The following is a 15,423-nucleotide window of genomic DNA, read 5'->3' as shown; positions in this document are numbered from 1 at the left end:
AAAACCTGACGGGGTGTAAGTTGGGACCTCGATCATATCTAAGAAGAAGAAATTAGGATTCGGACCTCTAACCACTCGCTTATTTTTTCACCACAATGCGCAGTCACTCTATCTGAGTTTACCAGGTTAGTAAACACAAACGCAGAGCTCTTCTTTTGTGGTAGCGCCTTTCCAGGTGCATTATGCCGATAACAGTATAGCGCCGCAGTGGAGTGTGCTGGTAATGCAGTCATATTAGAAAACTCTACCGTTCATTACGCTGGTTATTCCCATGAGTGCAAAAAAAAAAAAAAAAAAAAAAAATGTGTTTAACTGTGCCGGGGTGTGAAATTGGAGAAAGAGGGCTTTCTGTGAGTTCTCTAGGAAAAACCCCGCATGTTGTCGCTTCATATTTTAGAGACTGTATTTCTCAAATCATGTTTTCAGGGGAGCTCATGTCTCATTTGGGGAAGCTGAGCTCCCTCTGGCTCGTACTATAAGTGAAGCGCACTCTCTCGCACCTCTACCACCATCATTATGTTGTATACAGTCGACCTCACTAAAGCTATGTTACCCGGACCATCCATCATGCTGCTGCTGAATGCTGTTTGCTTTAGCAGCCTGCGAGACCGGCCAAACACCATCAGGGAAAGGGGGCTCATGCTGGATTCATAAAGAGGCCCTGGTTGCTGAATAGGGGTGGCACACATGTAGGCTAGGCTTACATGTGCATTTGGGCATGGACACACACACACTCACTTAAACACACACATATGCACCATCTCTTGTTCTCCTTCGTTCTCCCAACTTTCTCTTTCTTGCCCTTTTTTACTGATTCATGATTTCTCTGTCTTTCTTTCTCTTATTCTTGTCTTCTCTTATTATATCCCCTCTCCCTCTCTCTCTCTCTCTCTCTCTCTGCCTTTCACACACATGCAAGCAAGTTTGTGCCCAGGGTATTAAAGAATGCTCTTTGAGAATGAGGGATGAAAAAAAAGGAGAGTTGGAGAGAAAGAGGCGCCGAGTTTGATGTCCAGAATACGACAGTAGGTGAGGGGAGAACAAGAGAGAAAAGGATGACAGGGGAGAGAGGATCCAGCTGGTTCTTTTCATAATGAGGGGCGCCCGCTTGTGTCGTGTTGCATGTGTATGTGTGTGTGTGTGTGCATGTGTTTGTGTGTGTGAGAGAGAGAGAGAGAGATACAGGCTGATTCAGAGAGAAAGAAAAAAGAGAGCGGGGAAAAACAGACACAGAGAGGGTATTAAAGGTTATTTCACATTAACTTTTCAGCAGATGTGGGACTGAGCTGACTGCAGGTCTGCTGCACTCTGCCACGCCGCGGCAACCACAAGCCAGGATCACTTTTCCCACACACACCGTACTTAACTCTTGTTTTTCAGCACCAGTGGTTTTTGTTGCTCATAAATATCACATGCATTATAGAGAAAATGTGCATGTGTGTGTGTGTGTGTGTGTGTGGATGTGGGTGTGTACTGTCCACAGTCTGACCGTCTCGTTCCCATCTGTCTCCCTGCCCGGTCACGCACCCCATCACACACCACCTCCCTCACTCTCTCCCTCTCTGTGGCTAAATCCGATTATCTGGTCTGCATCAGCTAACGAGACCCCCATGTACTTCGTCCCCATCAGCGACCCCTGCCCCTCCCCTCTCTCCCTCTCACACACTCTCACACACTTGGACAGGCAACCGGCAGCCTCGCTCTCCAAACGTACAACTACACACACACACACTGCTTCAGGCTCAAGATGAGCTAGAGGACTCCCTAATTATGCTTTGGTCTCCCATCTCTTCACAACCTCGCAGCAGCAGCAGCCCCACTGATAAGACCAGACACAACTATGTGGGAATAACACTGACAGATGTATGCAGAAGAGAGAAAGGGGAGGAAAAAAGTTAGATAGGGAGAAAGAGAGGCAGAGGCTGCTAAACACTGGTGTTTGCTGAGGTCCCGTTCCAACCTGTAATATTACTTTCACTAGTTTTTTGGAGATGGTGAGTGATAGAAGACCTAAAGTTATCTCTAAAGTGAGAAAATGAGCATTTTTATCAGTTCATGATCATTTTAAATGATATTCAGTCAGGTGTGGCACTTGCGTGTCAGAGATCATGAAGCAATGATACCACTTTTACACCGAGCAAAAGGGTTTTACACATTTTTTTTATAGCCAGGACTACCCACTAAAAAAAAAAAGTGGGCTTCCAGACAGCATATATTGCCTCCAGTTTCACAGAAGTCACAATCTCCCAGCTAAAACGCAGTGCTTTCTCTGACACTACACTCCAGCAGTCTCTCATTGCAAGTACACTCCAAACATAAGCCAGAGTTCAGTCCAAAATGATGATGATTTATGGGTCATTTATCATATTACATGGTTAAAGTCACACTGAGCGGTCCCGTGTCACTGCACCTATGCGGGTCACAAATTATCAGGTGACCCGTTTACACCTCGGCCAGTTGGAGCCGAAGCCGATGGTGACAAGGATTCATAACACGGGGCTAAAATGCTGAGTTAACCCATTTACACTGAGCTCAAGTCCTGGATGGTAGTGGGATTTTAAGTCAGCGTAAAAGGGGTATAAAGCTACTCATAGATCAAACTGTCCACCAGCAAAAAAAAATTAAAAAAAAAATCTATATTGTTCTTTCAGCAAAGGCAGGCTACTGAATTTTTGATACTCCATATAGTAGCCTGTTGTTGACCTCTGATTCGGTGGAAGTCTGCGTTTGCACACACGGTGGAAGACAAAAGCGGATGGAGTCGGATGTTTACAAGCCATAGTAGCTTATCTGATACTGGAGTAAACCACACACCTTAACCAGATTGTGTTATCCTAACCAAGTTAAGGCGTTCACACAAAATGAGGTTACTGGAGTTACCGGGTTAAGAATGGCTTTCTCTGTGCATGTTAACACAGCCAGTGAGTCACTTGAGTTAATGTGTGTATGTGTGTGTGTGTATTTTTCCCATACACCACTCAACTGGACACTTCAGTCCTAAGTGCTGCTTTAAAGCGTCGCACTTGGTTTACTCACACATTCTTGTACACTTGCTTGTCTGGCTAGCTGTTTGTGTTGGCCCAAAAACAGAGGGGGGATTTTCTTTTGGGCTGCATCCCTCGTACAACTCTCAGAACATGAGACGAGGCTCGCGAAAATACTGGCGGTTTAGTTTGAGAGCTACTCAGGCAGCAAGACCTACTACTCAGAAAGAGAGAGAGAGAGAGAGAGGGGTGTAAGGCAGCAAGGAAGAGAACGAGAGGCTGAGTCGAGACAAATGAAGACTGAAAAATTGGTATGGGATGAAGAGAGCGTTGAAGGAAATGAGAGAGCAAACTGAGAGGAAGTGAAAGAATAAAACAGGATATTGTGGAGCGAGGAGAAGTGGCGTTAGGGGGCTGACAGAAATGACAATGGAGAGAGTGAAATATATTGACCTTTGACCTGTTTGGTTTGTTCTGATTTTGAGCCTGATGAAATGTCTCTTTCACACACACACACACACTATGCTGACACAAGCATGCGCCCACAAATACTGGTGTGGATCAGTGTGCATTAACGCGCGGTGCATTACAGTAACGTCATTCCTTTATTTTAGTAACAAGTAGTGTGACAAATTTACTTCTGCCTCTTCCGCCAAACGCATTCAGTAGATGTACAGCTGGCGTTTGTTACTGCCAATATGAGCAGAAGCTTTATTTTGTTCTCCTTGGTCACTGAAAGGGGTTAAACTAAAGTGTCATTTCATACAGCTCTTATAGATACTGTTTTTTCGTTTTTTTTTTTTTTTTTCATTTTTTTTTTTTTTTTTTTTAATTAAACTTTGTTACGACCCTGGCTCGTGGGCCACAACATAAAGTGGAGACTGACGTCAGATTACACATAATTTTATTTCAATAAATAATATAAATTAAAATCTGGGGAGCAGTTCAAATACACAACAGTTTGTGGTGAGTGTGCAGCTCCCCTCAGGAGGCAGTTTCCCTTCCTTTTATCCACTCCTCCTTCTCAGGTGTGGACAATTAAGCCAATTTAGCCCAGGCACCACCCAAGACTCTTGCACTGCACTGCAGAGCCAATGGTTGTGCAGAGGGGCATAACAACTTTATTTAACCAGGGTGAAGCCACACTGAGATCTACTTTACAAGTGGGCTCTGATCAAGAAAGGCGGCAGCATGCACGCTCTAAAAATGTATGCATTAAAAACATCAAGCAAACGTTAAAATATCAACATGAGCGTTCACAAACACAACAACTTTGGAGCAATGTTTACACTGCAATGATAACTGAGGACTGTCAGGTTACATAAAACCAGGCTTATATCATTGCTGATGGAAAGTAATGTAACTGTTACTTTCCCTAACCAGTAAAATACTTTTTAAAGTGACTAATAAGTATTGAACAATGTATTGCATTTTCAAAGTAACTTGTCGTAACATAATTGTGTGTATTATGGACAGGTCTTGTTGTATCTCCGGTATTTACTGTCTTCATCCCTCCCTCCCTGCCTCCCAGTGTGCGGCGGCCTCCCCTCAGCATTCGCTCGCCTCTCCTAAGACGCGAGCAAACGCTCTTTCATCTTCCCCATCTTCATGTCTCCGCCCTGTTATTAAAACGAGCCTGACAGACAACTACAATTCCCAGAAGTCCATCCTACCCGGCCTCTCCACCGCCTTTTCTCACAACAAATAAATTATTGAAGTGAGGATTTTGTAGTCGCACCATCGATGATATGATTAATTCATGCTATCCTATAGGAGTCTGGGTTGTTCATTAGCAACATGTATATGATAATGAATATGAATCATAATTTGAACGTTGCTGATCTCTTGCTTTTAGTGAACCTTTTAATATTGGTGCTTGAGTGTATGCGGTGCCGAAGGCTTTTGGTAGTGTTGCAAGGTTTGTGTGCTGTGGCTTCCCTTATGCATCCATTATTTACTCTGTACACACACATATACACTTCCAGCTGTAGCTTTTTCCATGGCTGTACTCTAGTTTACAGTAAATATATCTCCATTCCCATAACGTAGTGCTCTTTTACTGGCATATCGGCTAATTTTGCCTAAGTGTGTCTGGCAAGCACAATCCTTCTTGTGAGCTTGCCAAAGTGCGTAGGAGGGTTAGATACCACTTATGCAAATCACGTCGTGTACAGTATGAATTATGCCGTGCATATGCTCCTGGCTTATAGTTGATTTATTTGATAGCCAATACTTGTAAAATTGTTCTGCTAGCTTTACCCCAGGCAGTTTGATAAAGCCGTCCAGTTGTTTGTGGTGGCCCTGTGTTTCTGTGCGTTAGATAGAAACAGGGTTACATAAGGCTGTGAATGCCGGCGCCCCTCGTGCATTACTGTAGCAGGGGGATTTATGGCACTGTACATTCTGCAGTGACTTCATTAGCAGAAATGGAGTTCCCTCCCTTCCTCCCGTTCTCCCTGCTTCCCCTCCCTCGTCCTCCACCTCCTTCCTCCATCTCTCCCCTGTAATCCAATCTTCCTGTCACACTGTCCCACCATAGCCAGATGCACAGATACGCACACACACACACATAGTTAGAGTATTAGTGTTCTCTATCCCCACAGGAGCCATTCTGTGTCCGTCCCATGCCCCAGTTGCTTGTTCTCCCATTGATATCCAGAACACTGTGTGCATCCTAATGTCTCTATTGAATGGAGAGCACCCACACTCCTAGCCATGAGGGTCACTGAGGGCTTTCTGGCTTTCCACAGTGCCGCTTTACCACTTTAACTGCTGCTCAATTACCTTCGATATGTTAAGTTTTCTTGAATCTTTGAATAAAACTCTTCTTTGCGGCAGAGGATTTGTGGCATTGTGTGTCGAGAGAGATGTGTGAGGTCTGTGTGGTCCGTGCAATGATCCCCTGGCATTGCCTCGACTATTTATGTGTCATCTCTCAAGGCTTAAGACCGTGTATCTGTTTTCTATTTCATGTTTGTGTGTGTCTATGTAGCCTATGTTTTCCCATCACGGGGGAGGCTCAGTGCTTAAAATTTTTGTGTGGGCTAATCACAGACCACATCTTCTTGTTGCTGTCTGTCTGACATTACAGTTGTGTATGTCTGTGTGATCAGTGTGTGTGTGTGTGTCTGTGTATGTGTGTGCGGTGAGTGACGAGTGTTGTCAGCCCAAGGCATCGCAGGAAAAGGCGTGCTCCGGCCCTGATAAAGTCCCACATGGACGCCACTCAGCTGTCGCGGCTCTCCTAACGCTGTGTTTAAACAGTCAGAAGGCCTCAGGGCATCAAGCAAACACACAGGCTTTCAATCTAATAACTAGGAGACAGGCTGCAGTCACTACCTTTTATTATTATTTGTCGACCTCTCCCATCCTTTTTCCTCTCTCATTGCTCCCGCACGCCCTGCTTTGACAGACATTGTGTGGGTTATTGTGCAACACAACCTTCACATGTCCAGTGGAGGTTTAACAGGCTGTATTACTCATGCCGTTTATTGTGTTTGGATTATGCATGGATATTACTGTTATAGTACTTCACTATTCTAATGCTGTATTATCATTTTAATGCCATATTACCAATGGGATTGAATGTGAACTAATTAAGTTAAGTTAAAAAGATTTAAAGTCGGAAGGTATCGTACTGTCAAAAGATTTGCTAGTAGATGTATCTAATAGTAAAAATTCATCTTAGCTCTCTATTCTCTGCAGTCAGGTAGTGGTTGTTTTCTGTATTTTATTTGCTTTTTTGCTTTTTTCCCCCCCACCATAATACTTCTTGTCATTATGATTCCTGGTGTTGATGTTGTTTGGTCCAAGTTAAACCCACTGCTTTGTGTTAATCCTCAAAGCTCTCATTGTTGCACATTGCCGTCAATCCCTCTGGTTTCAGTGAAGAAAAAAATACCTCCCTACTCATATCTTCCTCCCGTCTGTCTGTGTGTGTGTTCACCTGCAGTGTGTAGCGGGTCTGTGACCGTGAAGGTAACTCCTACGGTGGAGGTGATAAAAGGAGAATCGGCCAGTCTGCCCTGCACCGTCACCGGCTTGCCCCCGTCGAGCAAGGACATCATCAGCTGGTACATTGTAAGTCAAACATGGATGCTGGTTTTATTCAAAATTCAAATGCTGACAAAAAATCACGGAAAAAAAAAAAAAAAACAGCAACTCTGGGGATTAGACGTTCACCATATTCAACCTATAAGGAAGTTATTAAGATCAAATGCTCTGCCAAGTGTTATTAAAATGTTTGGTTTTTAGGTGTTGTTTCAGTTGATTAGACTAAAATTTACTAAAAACTAGTCCCTGTTTCCCCTCACTCATTTCTCTCTCTTTGGAGAATTTTGTTTGGAAAAGAATTGGTATAACTGAAGTCTCACAGAGTATTAAAATTATCATTTTATTTAGCTCCCTATGTAGGTGTAATGTGCACATAATGACCAGGTTCTAGGTTGGGAAGAACTTGGAAGGAAACTTCTTGTGAATTTCTTTCCTCCAGTGCTTTCCCATGCCCCATTGCTGTCTCTCAAACCTTCAAATATCACTTATATGTGTCTTGTGTCCCCCTTCATTCCCTTCTTCTTTCCTTTCCTCCTTCCTTCCCTACTCTCTCCTCATTTATTTGTTCTTGAATGCATGAATGAATGTTTTATTTCGGTCATTTTCAAGCGGCAGAAATCAAATACACCTATGAATAGACAATTACTTATGCACAAATATTTAAACAATAAATAATATTTCATTTCCTTTCAGCGGAAAACCAAAATAAATATATAATATATACAAATAAACACTGACCGAAAAGGTATAGGCAGAAGCCTTAGCTTATTTTGCCTATCCTTCTTACATTACCAATATTTCGTCCACTCACTTGAATAATAAAATAAAGTAAATGAAAGACACAAAAACAAAATATGTGTATCTATACAAAGGATCCCAAGGCAGTCCATAAGTACACTAGTGTTCATAATTTTGTTTTATATTTACTAATAATATTATTTTTAAATAGCTTTTTAAATCTATTAAGTGTATTACATACTTTCATTTCTATTTCTACATTATTCCATAAATTTACACCTTTTACTGTTATACATCTTTGTTTTACATTTGTTCTTGCCTTTGTTTTTTGAACATGCAAATCCCTCTCAGTTGATATTTATTCACTCTGATCTGGAACATCTTCTGGATACTTTCTGGAAGCATGTTATTATTCACTTTATACATGTTGTGCAGATTTGTGCAGTTTTAAAGTCAACCAAGTCAATGAATTTTAGGGCCTGTGAATTTATGAATAGTATGTTTGTATGTTCCCAATAAGCAGCTCTGTTTATTATTCTTATTGCTCTTTTTTGTAATATAAAATTGGATTTGTGACTGTTTTGCAAGTGTGTCCCCAGACCTCCACGCAGTAAGTAATATATGTTCTCACATTTTTCTGTCTTCCTCCCTCTGCAACTTATTCAGGAGGATGACACCAGGATTCGCGTGGCATTCCGCTCCCAGGGTGGCGATGGGAATACCGACAATGACAGCCCTCTGTCTGGCCGGGTCACCATTGGCGAGGACTTCACCCTGACCATTTCCGCTGTCCAGCCCTCCGACGAGCTCTCCTTCATCTGCCAGGTCGCTGGCCCCACTGCGTCTGTAGAGGCCACCACGACGCTCAAAGTCTTCTGTGAGTCAGCCCGTGCCCCTCAGCCTTTAACGCGACCCCACCGTGACCTTTTAAAAGCGACCTTTCTGCCCCCCTCACCTTCACTTTCCAATCAGTCGCCGATGCCTGGAATTTATGACTTGGTTTGTTACTGTCTGCCTCTAAAGGTTTACGATCTTAATCAGATCTGTGTGTGTGTGTTCAGGCATACTCTAATTTAGAGATGGCTTAATTGTGTCTAATCCATGTAATGCATTTTGGTGATTGCATTTTGAGCGTGCTTTATTAAGTACCACCATGCAAAACTTATTCAGGGAAATGAAATGTCATGAGCAATCATTTGTCACACTTATCCGCATGTGTCAGGAATGCAGCAGATTTCACTTTTTGATGTCATGTGCAGGAAGACTTTTAGCCTTTTCCAGAGCCTGAGGTTATAATTTCCCTTTGATATGCTCCCTACAGATCAATTAATCACAATCTAATCACTCCTGACACAATTGATAAATAGTTCAATCACACCTGTCATGTCTCATAGATCTCACCTTAATGAATGCCCCGATTCATCACCATGGCGCCGAGAGCTGACCCTGTCACAGGTTGCTATGTCCTTTCCCCTCCCACAGCAACCCTCAGAAGGCATCAATCATACTGTTAGCATTTAGCTACAGTGCCAAAATGAATAGCACCCATTTGCATTTTGGATTGCACTGATCAATCACTCTAAAGACTGAGAGAATAGAGCTGGATGAAAGTGAAACGACCCTTCCCTTAGTTAAGTTGCTATTTGAAAAAGGGCCTTGTAAAGCCATTCATTAACATTTATGCTCTCAAAAGGCAGTGAAGTTTAAAGGAATCTCATAAAAAAGCTATTAATTGTGAACGAGCCGGTGCATTGTGAAAAGTGCCATCTCTGACAATACCTTAATGAAGTGCCGTTTCACAAAGGCCTTTTTGGACAGAGTTAATGGCCGGAGTCCTGAGAATACCGCCTGTCTCGCAAAGTAACATTTATTCTTTGTCTGCATTTGGCCGCTCAACTCACTGGGAATGAATTACAGTGTGTCTGTCCTGTCCTGACTTAATGGGACTGAGTTATGATGTCTCCTGAGGATTGAGTTGTAGCAGTCATAGCCAGGTCTCTCCCTAGGGAGGTCCACGGTAGAACATAAACAGAGATATGTGCTGAGCAGAGGCACACTGGGGAATGAAAATAGTGGCGTCTTGCCTTCAAAATAGGAAGGGAGAGGTTCGGGGGGGTCTTGTCTGCCCTATTTTCTCTCCCTCAATTCAATTTTTCACTTTAATGGCCTTTATCAGGATGAAATAAGTGTATTTCTCTGGAAGGAGAGAGGGAGAGTGACGGGTGAGACGTGCAATGATCTCACCTGCCTCAGAACGTTAACTAGTCCTCATCGTGCAGCAAAACAAGTGTGTTTACACTTTGCATATGGCTTCCAGGAGAAAATGCCTATAGCAAGGGAACAGCTGTAAAAGAGGTCTACAAGAGCCTTGGGAGTAATGTAACATGAGACAGTAAAAAACTAAATCAGTGAGAGAAACAGAAAGAGAAAGAGAAGCAGAGAGAGAGAGAGGGAGGGAGAGAGAGAGAGAGAGAGAGTATGTGTGTGAGAGAGAGAGAGAGAGAGGGAGAGAGAGACCCATCCAGTGATATTAAATGGCTGCTGTTTATTTTTATGTGTAGTCGACAGCTGCAGGTAGTGATAGCATGACCTTGCATGTGAACAAGTGAGCAAGGGAATGAAGGAGAAAAGCAGGGAGGGAACAGTATGTGTGTGCATGTGTGTGTGTGTGTGTGTGTGTGTGAAAGAGGGAGAGACAGGGAGAGACAGAGGGAGGGGGAGAGAGAGGAGGAGTGTTTTCCTTGGGATTTGACCCTTATCGGCACATGTGAGCCAGGTCACAGTGGAATAATATGAACCGGGAAATTTAGTGCTCACCTTCATTAACAAGGTCAGCAGGCATGCGGGTCAGAATACATATAGGGTAGTGGAGCGTGTGTGTTTGTTCCTGCCAGTTTCTCATGGTTACTGTTAAATGCTTTCCTTGTAGTGAATCATAATGATATAATGAGACCCCCCCCCCCCACCTCTCTCTCTCTCTCTCTCTCAGATGCTCCCGAGAAGCCAGAGCTCACCAGGCCGTCCAGCCAGGCCATTTCTGCCGGAGAGTCTACCAGCTCTGAGGTGTGTGTGTGTGTGTGTGTGCATGTGTTGTTGTTGTTTCCTGTTTCTTGGACATTTGGATAGTTGATTCTAACATGTTCTGACACTGATCTCTGTCCTTCCTGTGTATGCTTCTGTGTGTGTGTGTGTGTGTGTGTGTGTGTGTATCAGATCGGTACCTGTGTGACGCATAACGGACACCCCCAGCCCAGAATCATCTGGTTCAAAGATGACCAGCCCTTACCTGAGGTTAAGGACAGGAAAGAGAGTATGTATCCTCTGCTCATTGGATGGAGTCACACTGACCTGCCAAATCCTGCTGAATTTTGGTTTATTGGTTTTATTTGGTTTCGTTTGAAGGTTGAATGTTACCAACCATGATTTAGAAGAAAGGCAAGTGAAGCTGTCACCATGAAGTATAAGACAGATGACAGACAAAATAAATGTTTCCCACCCTGGGTAGCATCCTTTGTGAATGTACTCAAAAATACTCATTCACTATGTCCATTCACAAAATAAAAGGTCTAATTATCTGAAGTGAAAGATGGACAATAGTTTTTGGCTACCAGCAGTGCTCGTGAGTACACTTTGCTTCCACAAACAACAACAAAAATACTTACTATATGGTTTTCCAAAAAGTGCACAAGGACATATGAACTTGCACAGTACACAGTATTGTGAGGAGAGGGAAGAATTAGGGGCCGTGCACCGCTCCAGGCTGGTTTTTGCCTCTGCTCAGTCAATAGCCATATCAGCAGAAGAAGGAGACACAGCGGAGGTAAAACTCACAGAAAAAAGGAGACATTGTATTAATAACTGAAGTGTAAATTAGCTTTCTGGTTAGTCTACTGTATCACTCGTGTTGCAGTCCTATATAGGATATTGATCTGGATATTCAAATGTGGTTGGGTGAAGTAGCTGTTATGGTTCCCTGAACTGCCTGCAATTTAGGGTGGCAATTAAATGAAGTGGCTTTATTGCCAAGCCGCTGCGCAGAAATAAAAATGAGAACACAGTGGGCCTCATAAACATGAAATGTTAAGACTGTCTGAATGTGTTTGAAGATTACTAATTTCTTCAGGATGGTCACTGGGATCTAACAACAACATGCTCTGTGTCTGAAATGATATGTGTAAACAAATCCACATTGTTTAAACTGAAAACTCTGATGTTCATCTTTAATAGATCACTAAATTCTATAGGACTTGATATCAAATACCATTATGTGTTTTAAATTTTTGTCCTGTCACTTTTTTTTTTCTAATGGTGGTTATCTTGTTTCAGCGGCAAACGCTTCATGTGCTTTACAGAGCAGAGCGTGATCTGTGCCCTAGCCGCAGTCAATCACTCATTTAATCAATTGATCTTTCACTCACTGCGTAAATGAATTGAACCCACTTAAGCTTAAGGCATTTTTCCGTCTCTCCCTTCTTGTCCTACTCCCCCCGCCCTTCCTCCTCCTCCTCCTCCTCCTCAGAGACCTACATGGTTCCCTCGGTGGTGAGGGAGGCCTCCAATCTTTTCACCATCAAAAGCACCCTGTACATGCAGCCCACCAAGGCGGATAAGGACTCTGTGTTCCAGTGCACCGTGGAGTACAGCATGCCAGGGGACCAGATCAAAAAGAAGAAGTCTGACACCATCACCATCAACCTCAACTGTGAGTGCAAAGGAGGGTTCAGAGTGGATTAAATCTGATGAATCTATGAAAAAGTCTACTCGCAACCTGTGTTTCTATCTGCCGGCCGCTCCATCCGTCCATCTTCATCCTCTGATTAATTCTATTTTATGTAAAATCCCACCCTAAAATACTTGAACTGCCCCCGTTATGTTGGTTTGTGGTGTATTTTTCCTATTCCAGCTAATAAACGGCAAAATCTAGATGTCATAATGCCTTATTAAGATGCATTAAGCTGCAGTGGAATATAACTGGAAAAAATGTTTACGCTGATCCAAAAATAATATTAAGAACTGTTAGGCTTTAGTGTCGGTGCCTCAGAATAAAAGAGCAAGGGCTTATCTGTAGATATTCAACATTTTGCATCAACAAATATGCAGCGAGAAGTCCATTGTAGATGAAGTGACCAGTTTTTCCAAGTTTAGACAAGAAAAGCAATGCAGCGGCAAGATGTTTTGCAGGTTGAGGAAGGGGTGCAAGTCTCTCAACTTGCAAAAACTTGCTACTGCTGCTTACATGTGCTGAACACAGCAGGTTCAGGCACGCACTCTGGGGTTAAAAAAATGTAGAAAATCTCTAACTGAGCGAGAGGTGGGTAAGGCAGGTTCAGGAAAGGAGTTTATGCTAAAAACATGAATACTCTTCAATGTAAAATAACTGCTGGAATGTATTAAACAGTACTGATTGAGACTTAATAACCGCAGGAGAGTATCCAAGGGTTGAAGTTTTCTCTAAACCCTCAACAAGGTCGTTCCCCTTGTTTTCCCTCTGTTTCATTTCTGACCTCGGGCTATACCTGTCCAACTAGATCCCTCAGAGACGGTGACCTTCGCCCTGCTCAACACTGATCCGGTCAAAGAAGGCGACAACATCACGATGAAGTGTGAGACGGATGGAAACCCTCAACCAGAGTTTGTCTTCTCTAAAGAAGTACGTGGGCGTTTTTATGTGTGTGTGAGATTCATAGCCTGTTTTTTTTTTTTTTTTCTGTGTATGGCTGCATTTTAAGGCCTGCCTCTCATTTTTTCAAAGTTTGTTTTCTTTGTTACTTTGTTAATCTCTCTCTCTCTTTTTGTCTCTCTCTCTCTCTCTCTTTCTCTCTCTCTGTCTCTCTCTCTATCTTTATTCCGCTCTCTCTTTCTCCCCCTCCATTGCTTCTGTCCTGCTCATCCAGGGGGAATCTCGCACTGGAAAAGGTGGTAAGCTGATGCTGACGTCTGTCAAGCGGTCAGATGCCGGCGTGTATAAGTGCGAAGCCCTCGACTTTGATAATTTTGAGGCCGACCTGACCAAAGAGCTCACACTCAGTGTCAACTGTGAGTGGAACAAACACCAATGCTCACACACACGCACACACACACACACACACACATGCACACACACAGATGCAAGCTGGCATGCATACACACACCCCTTTACCGTCTTGCACACTTGAGCCTGTGACATAGGCTTGTGCTTTTCATCTGTAAATCATAGAAATAAATGGATTAGAATTGAATGGAAGGGGCTCTAATGGAATCCTTTCAGCTCAGCGATATCCAATCCAGCTATTCACAGTTCATCTGTTTCTTTAGCGTTATCCCTGCCACATTCCCTAATTTGATTTTATCACACACATTTAGGGGATATAGCTTTGAAATAGCATGAAATGGCATCAGAATGGGTTCAACTTCAGATAAGTGCATTAGCTTTAAACTATACACACACGCGCACAAAAAAATCAAAGGTTCTTCAGTGGTTCTACTCAGCATGTTTCCTCTTAAGCATCTTAATTCACACGGTTCTCCAGGGGACCAGAAGCTTTTTGAGTTTATCTCACAGTTTTTCCTCAAAAAAAAAAAAAATCCCTTTGTCAGGTTTCATCTGTCAGTTTATCTTTCTTCTCTCTCGTTCTGTTTCTCATATCAGACATTGATCCAATGAGTGTGACTCCGACCGGCCCTCATTTTGCCAAGCTTGGAGACGCGGTGGAGATGCAGTGCAAGACCAAGGCGTCCAGCCCGCACACCGTTCAGTGGAGGAAGGTGCGCTCCGTCCCCAACTCTCACTGCCCCCTCTCCTTCTTTCTTCTTTCACTTTAATATTTTTTTTTCTAACGCACACATGCCCCCTCCATTGTTATTAACACTCATCCGCCCACCTTGAAATCTTTCTCCTAGATCATATTTAGCTTTTACCTGACAGCACAGCACTGGATGGATTTTGACCATTTTCCAAGAATTTGAGTCATCCCTGGGATTTGTTATTTACATTTGTTTGATCATGACTTTTGCCTATACCTTTCTCTTAAAAACAGAGTGCATCTCATCTTAGTAAATTATTTTCTGTATAATCAGTATATAGCCTACAAGTAAATCCCAAGAAATGTTTAAATTCAAAAAGATTTTTTGTCTTTACTTGGTGCATCTTAAATGTTTACCTATGTGACAGCCAGGGGCAGTATACCTCTGATATTTTCATTTGTACAGTAACTAACCAGATAAACGTCACTTAAACTGATGATTGACACAGAATGCTTTAAAAATATATATATATTATGCATAAAGGGTCTAATTTAATACAGATTATGGATGTGCTGTGGAGCCACCTGCTCTGTGTGAAACATGTGGAACATCACAGCAATGCAACACTGATGGCAACAAAACACACTTCCTCTAGTGCATGTCATCTGCTATTCTAAATTAAGTTACCTCTAAATTAGACAACAACAAAAACAAGAGGAAGGTGTCATTGATTCATGTAAGATTCTAAATAATGCTCATATTGTGAAAATCAAAACGAAAATTTCTCCTAGAGGCCATTCTTCTTCTTCTTCTTCTTCTTCTTGTTATTGTTATTATTCTTATTCTTCTTCTTATTCTTCTTCTTATTATTATTTCCCGAAGCCACTCTCCACTTGTTAAATTCAGTGTTTTGAGCCGGTATCAG

At 42.6% G+C, this 15,423-nt stretch overlaps 1 protein-coding gene across 2 annotated transcripts in view; it reads left to right on the top strand.

Annotated features, from left to right (window-relative positions):
• bcam (basal cell adhesion molecule (Lutheran blood group)) overlaps positions 1-15,423 on the top strand; it is a 62,509-nt gene that overhangs the window by 36,223 nt on the left and 10,863 nt on the right. For both annotated transcript variants that reach the window (XM_030072763.1, XM_030072762.1), the window contains exons 2-9: positions 6,937-7,064; positions 8,442-8,652; positions 10,765-10,838; positions 10,989-11,085; positions 12,295-12,477; positions 13,304-13,425; positions 13,670-13,811; positions 14,404-14,519. In XM_030072763.1, coding sequence (XP_029928623.1) covers positions 6,937-7,064; positions 8,442-8,652; positions 10,765-10,838; positions 10,989-11,085; positions 12,295-12,477; positions 13,304-13,425; positions 13,670-13,811; positions 14,404-14,519 — 1,073 coding nt within the window. The remainder of the gene's footprint in view (positions 1-6,936; positions 7,065-8,441; positions 8,653-10,764; positions 10,839-10,988; positions 11,086-12,294; positions 12,478-13,303; positions 13,426-13,669; positions 13,812-14,403; positions 14,520-15,423) is intronic.

This window comes from Myripristis murdjan, chromosome 16, assembly GCF_902150065.1.
Source record: "Myripristis murdjan chromosome 16, fMyrMur1.1, whole genome shotgun sequence".
NCBI lineage: Eukaryota > Metazoa > Chordata > Actinopteri > Holocentriformes > Holocentridae > Myripristis > Myripristis murdjan.
The sequence above is the reverse complement of the archived record's forward strand: the minus strand, read 5'-3'. Positions and strand labels throughout refer to the sequence as shown.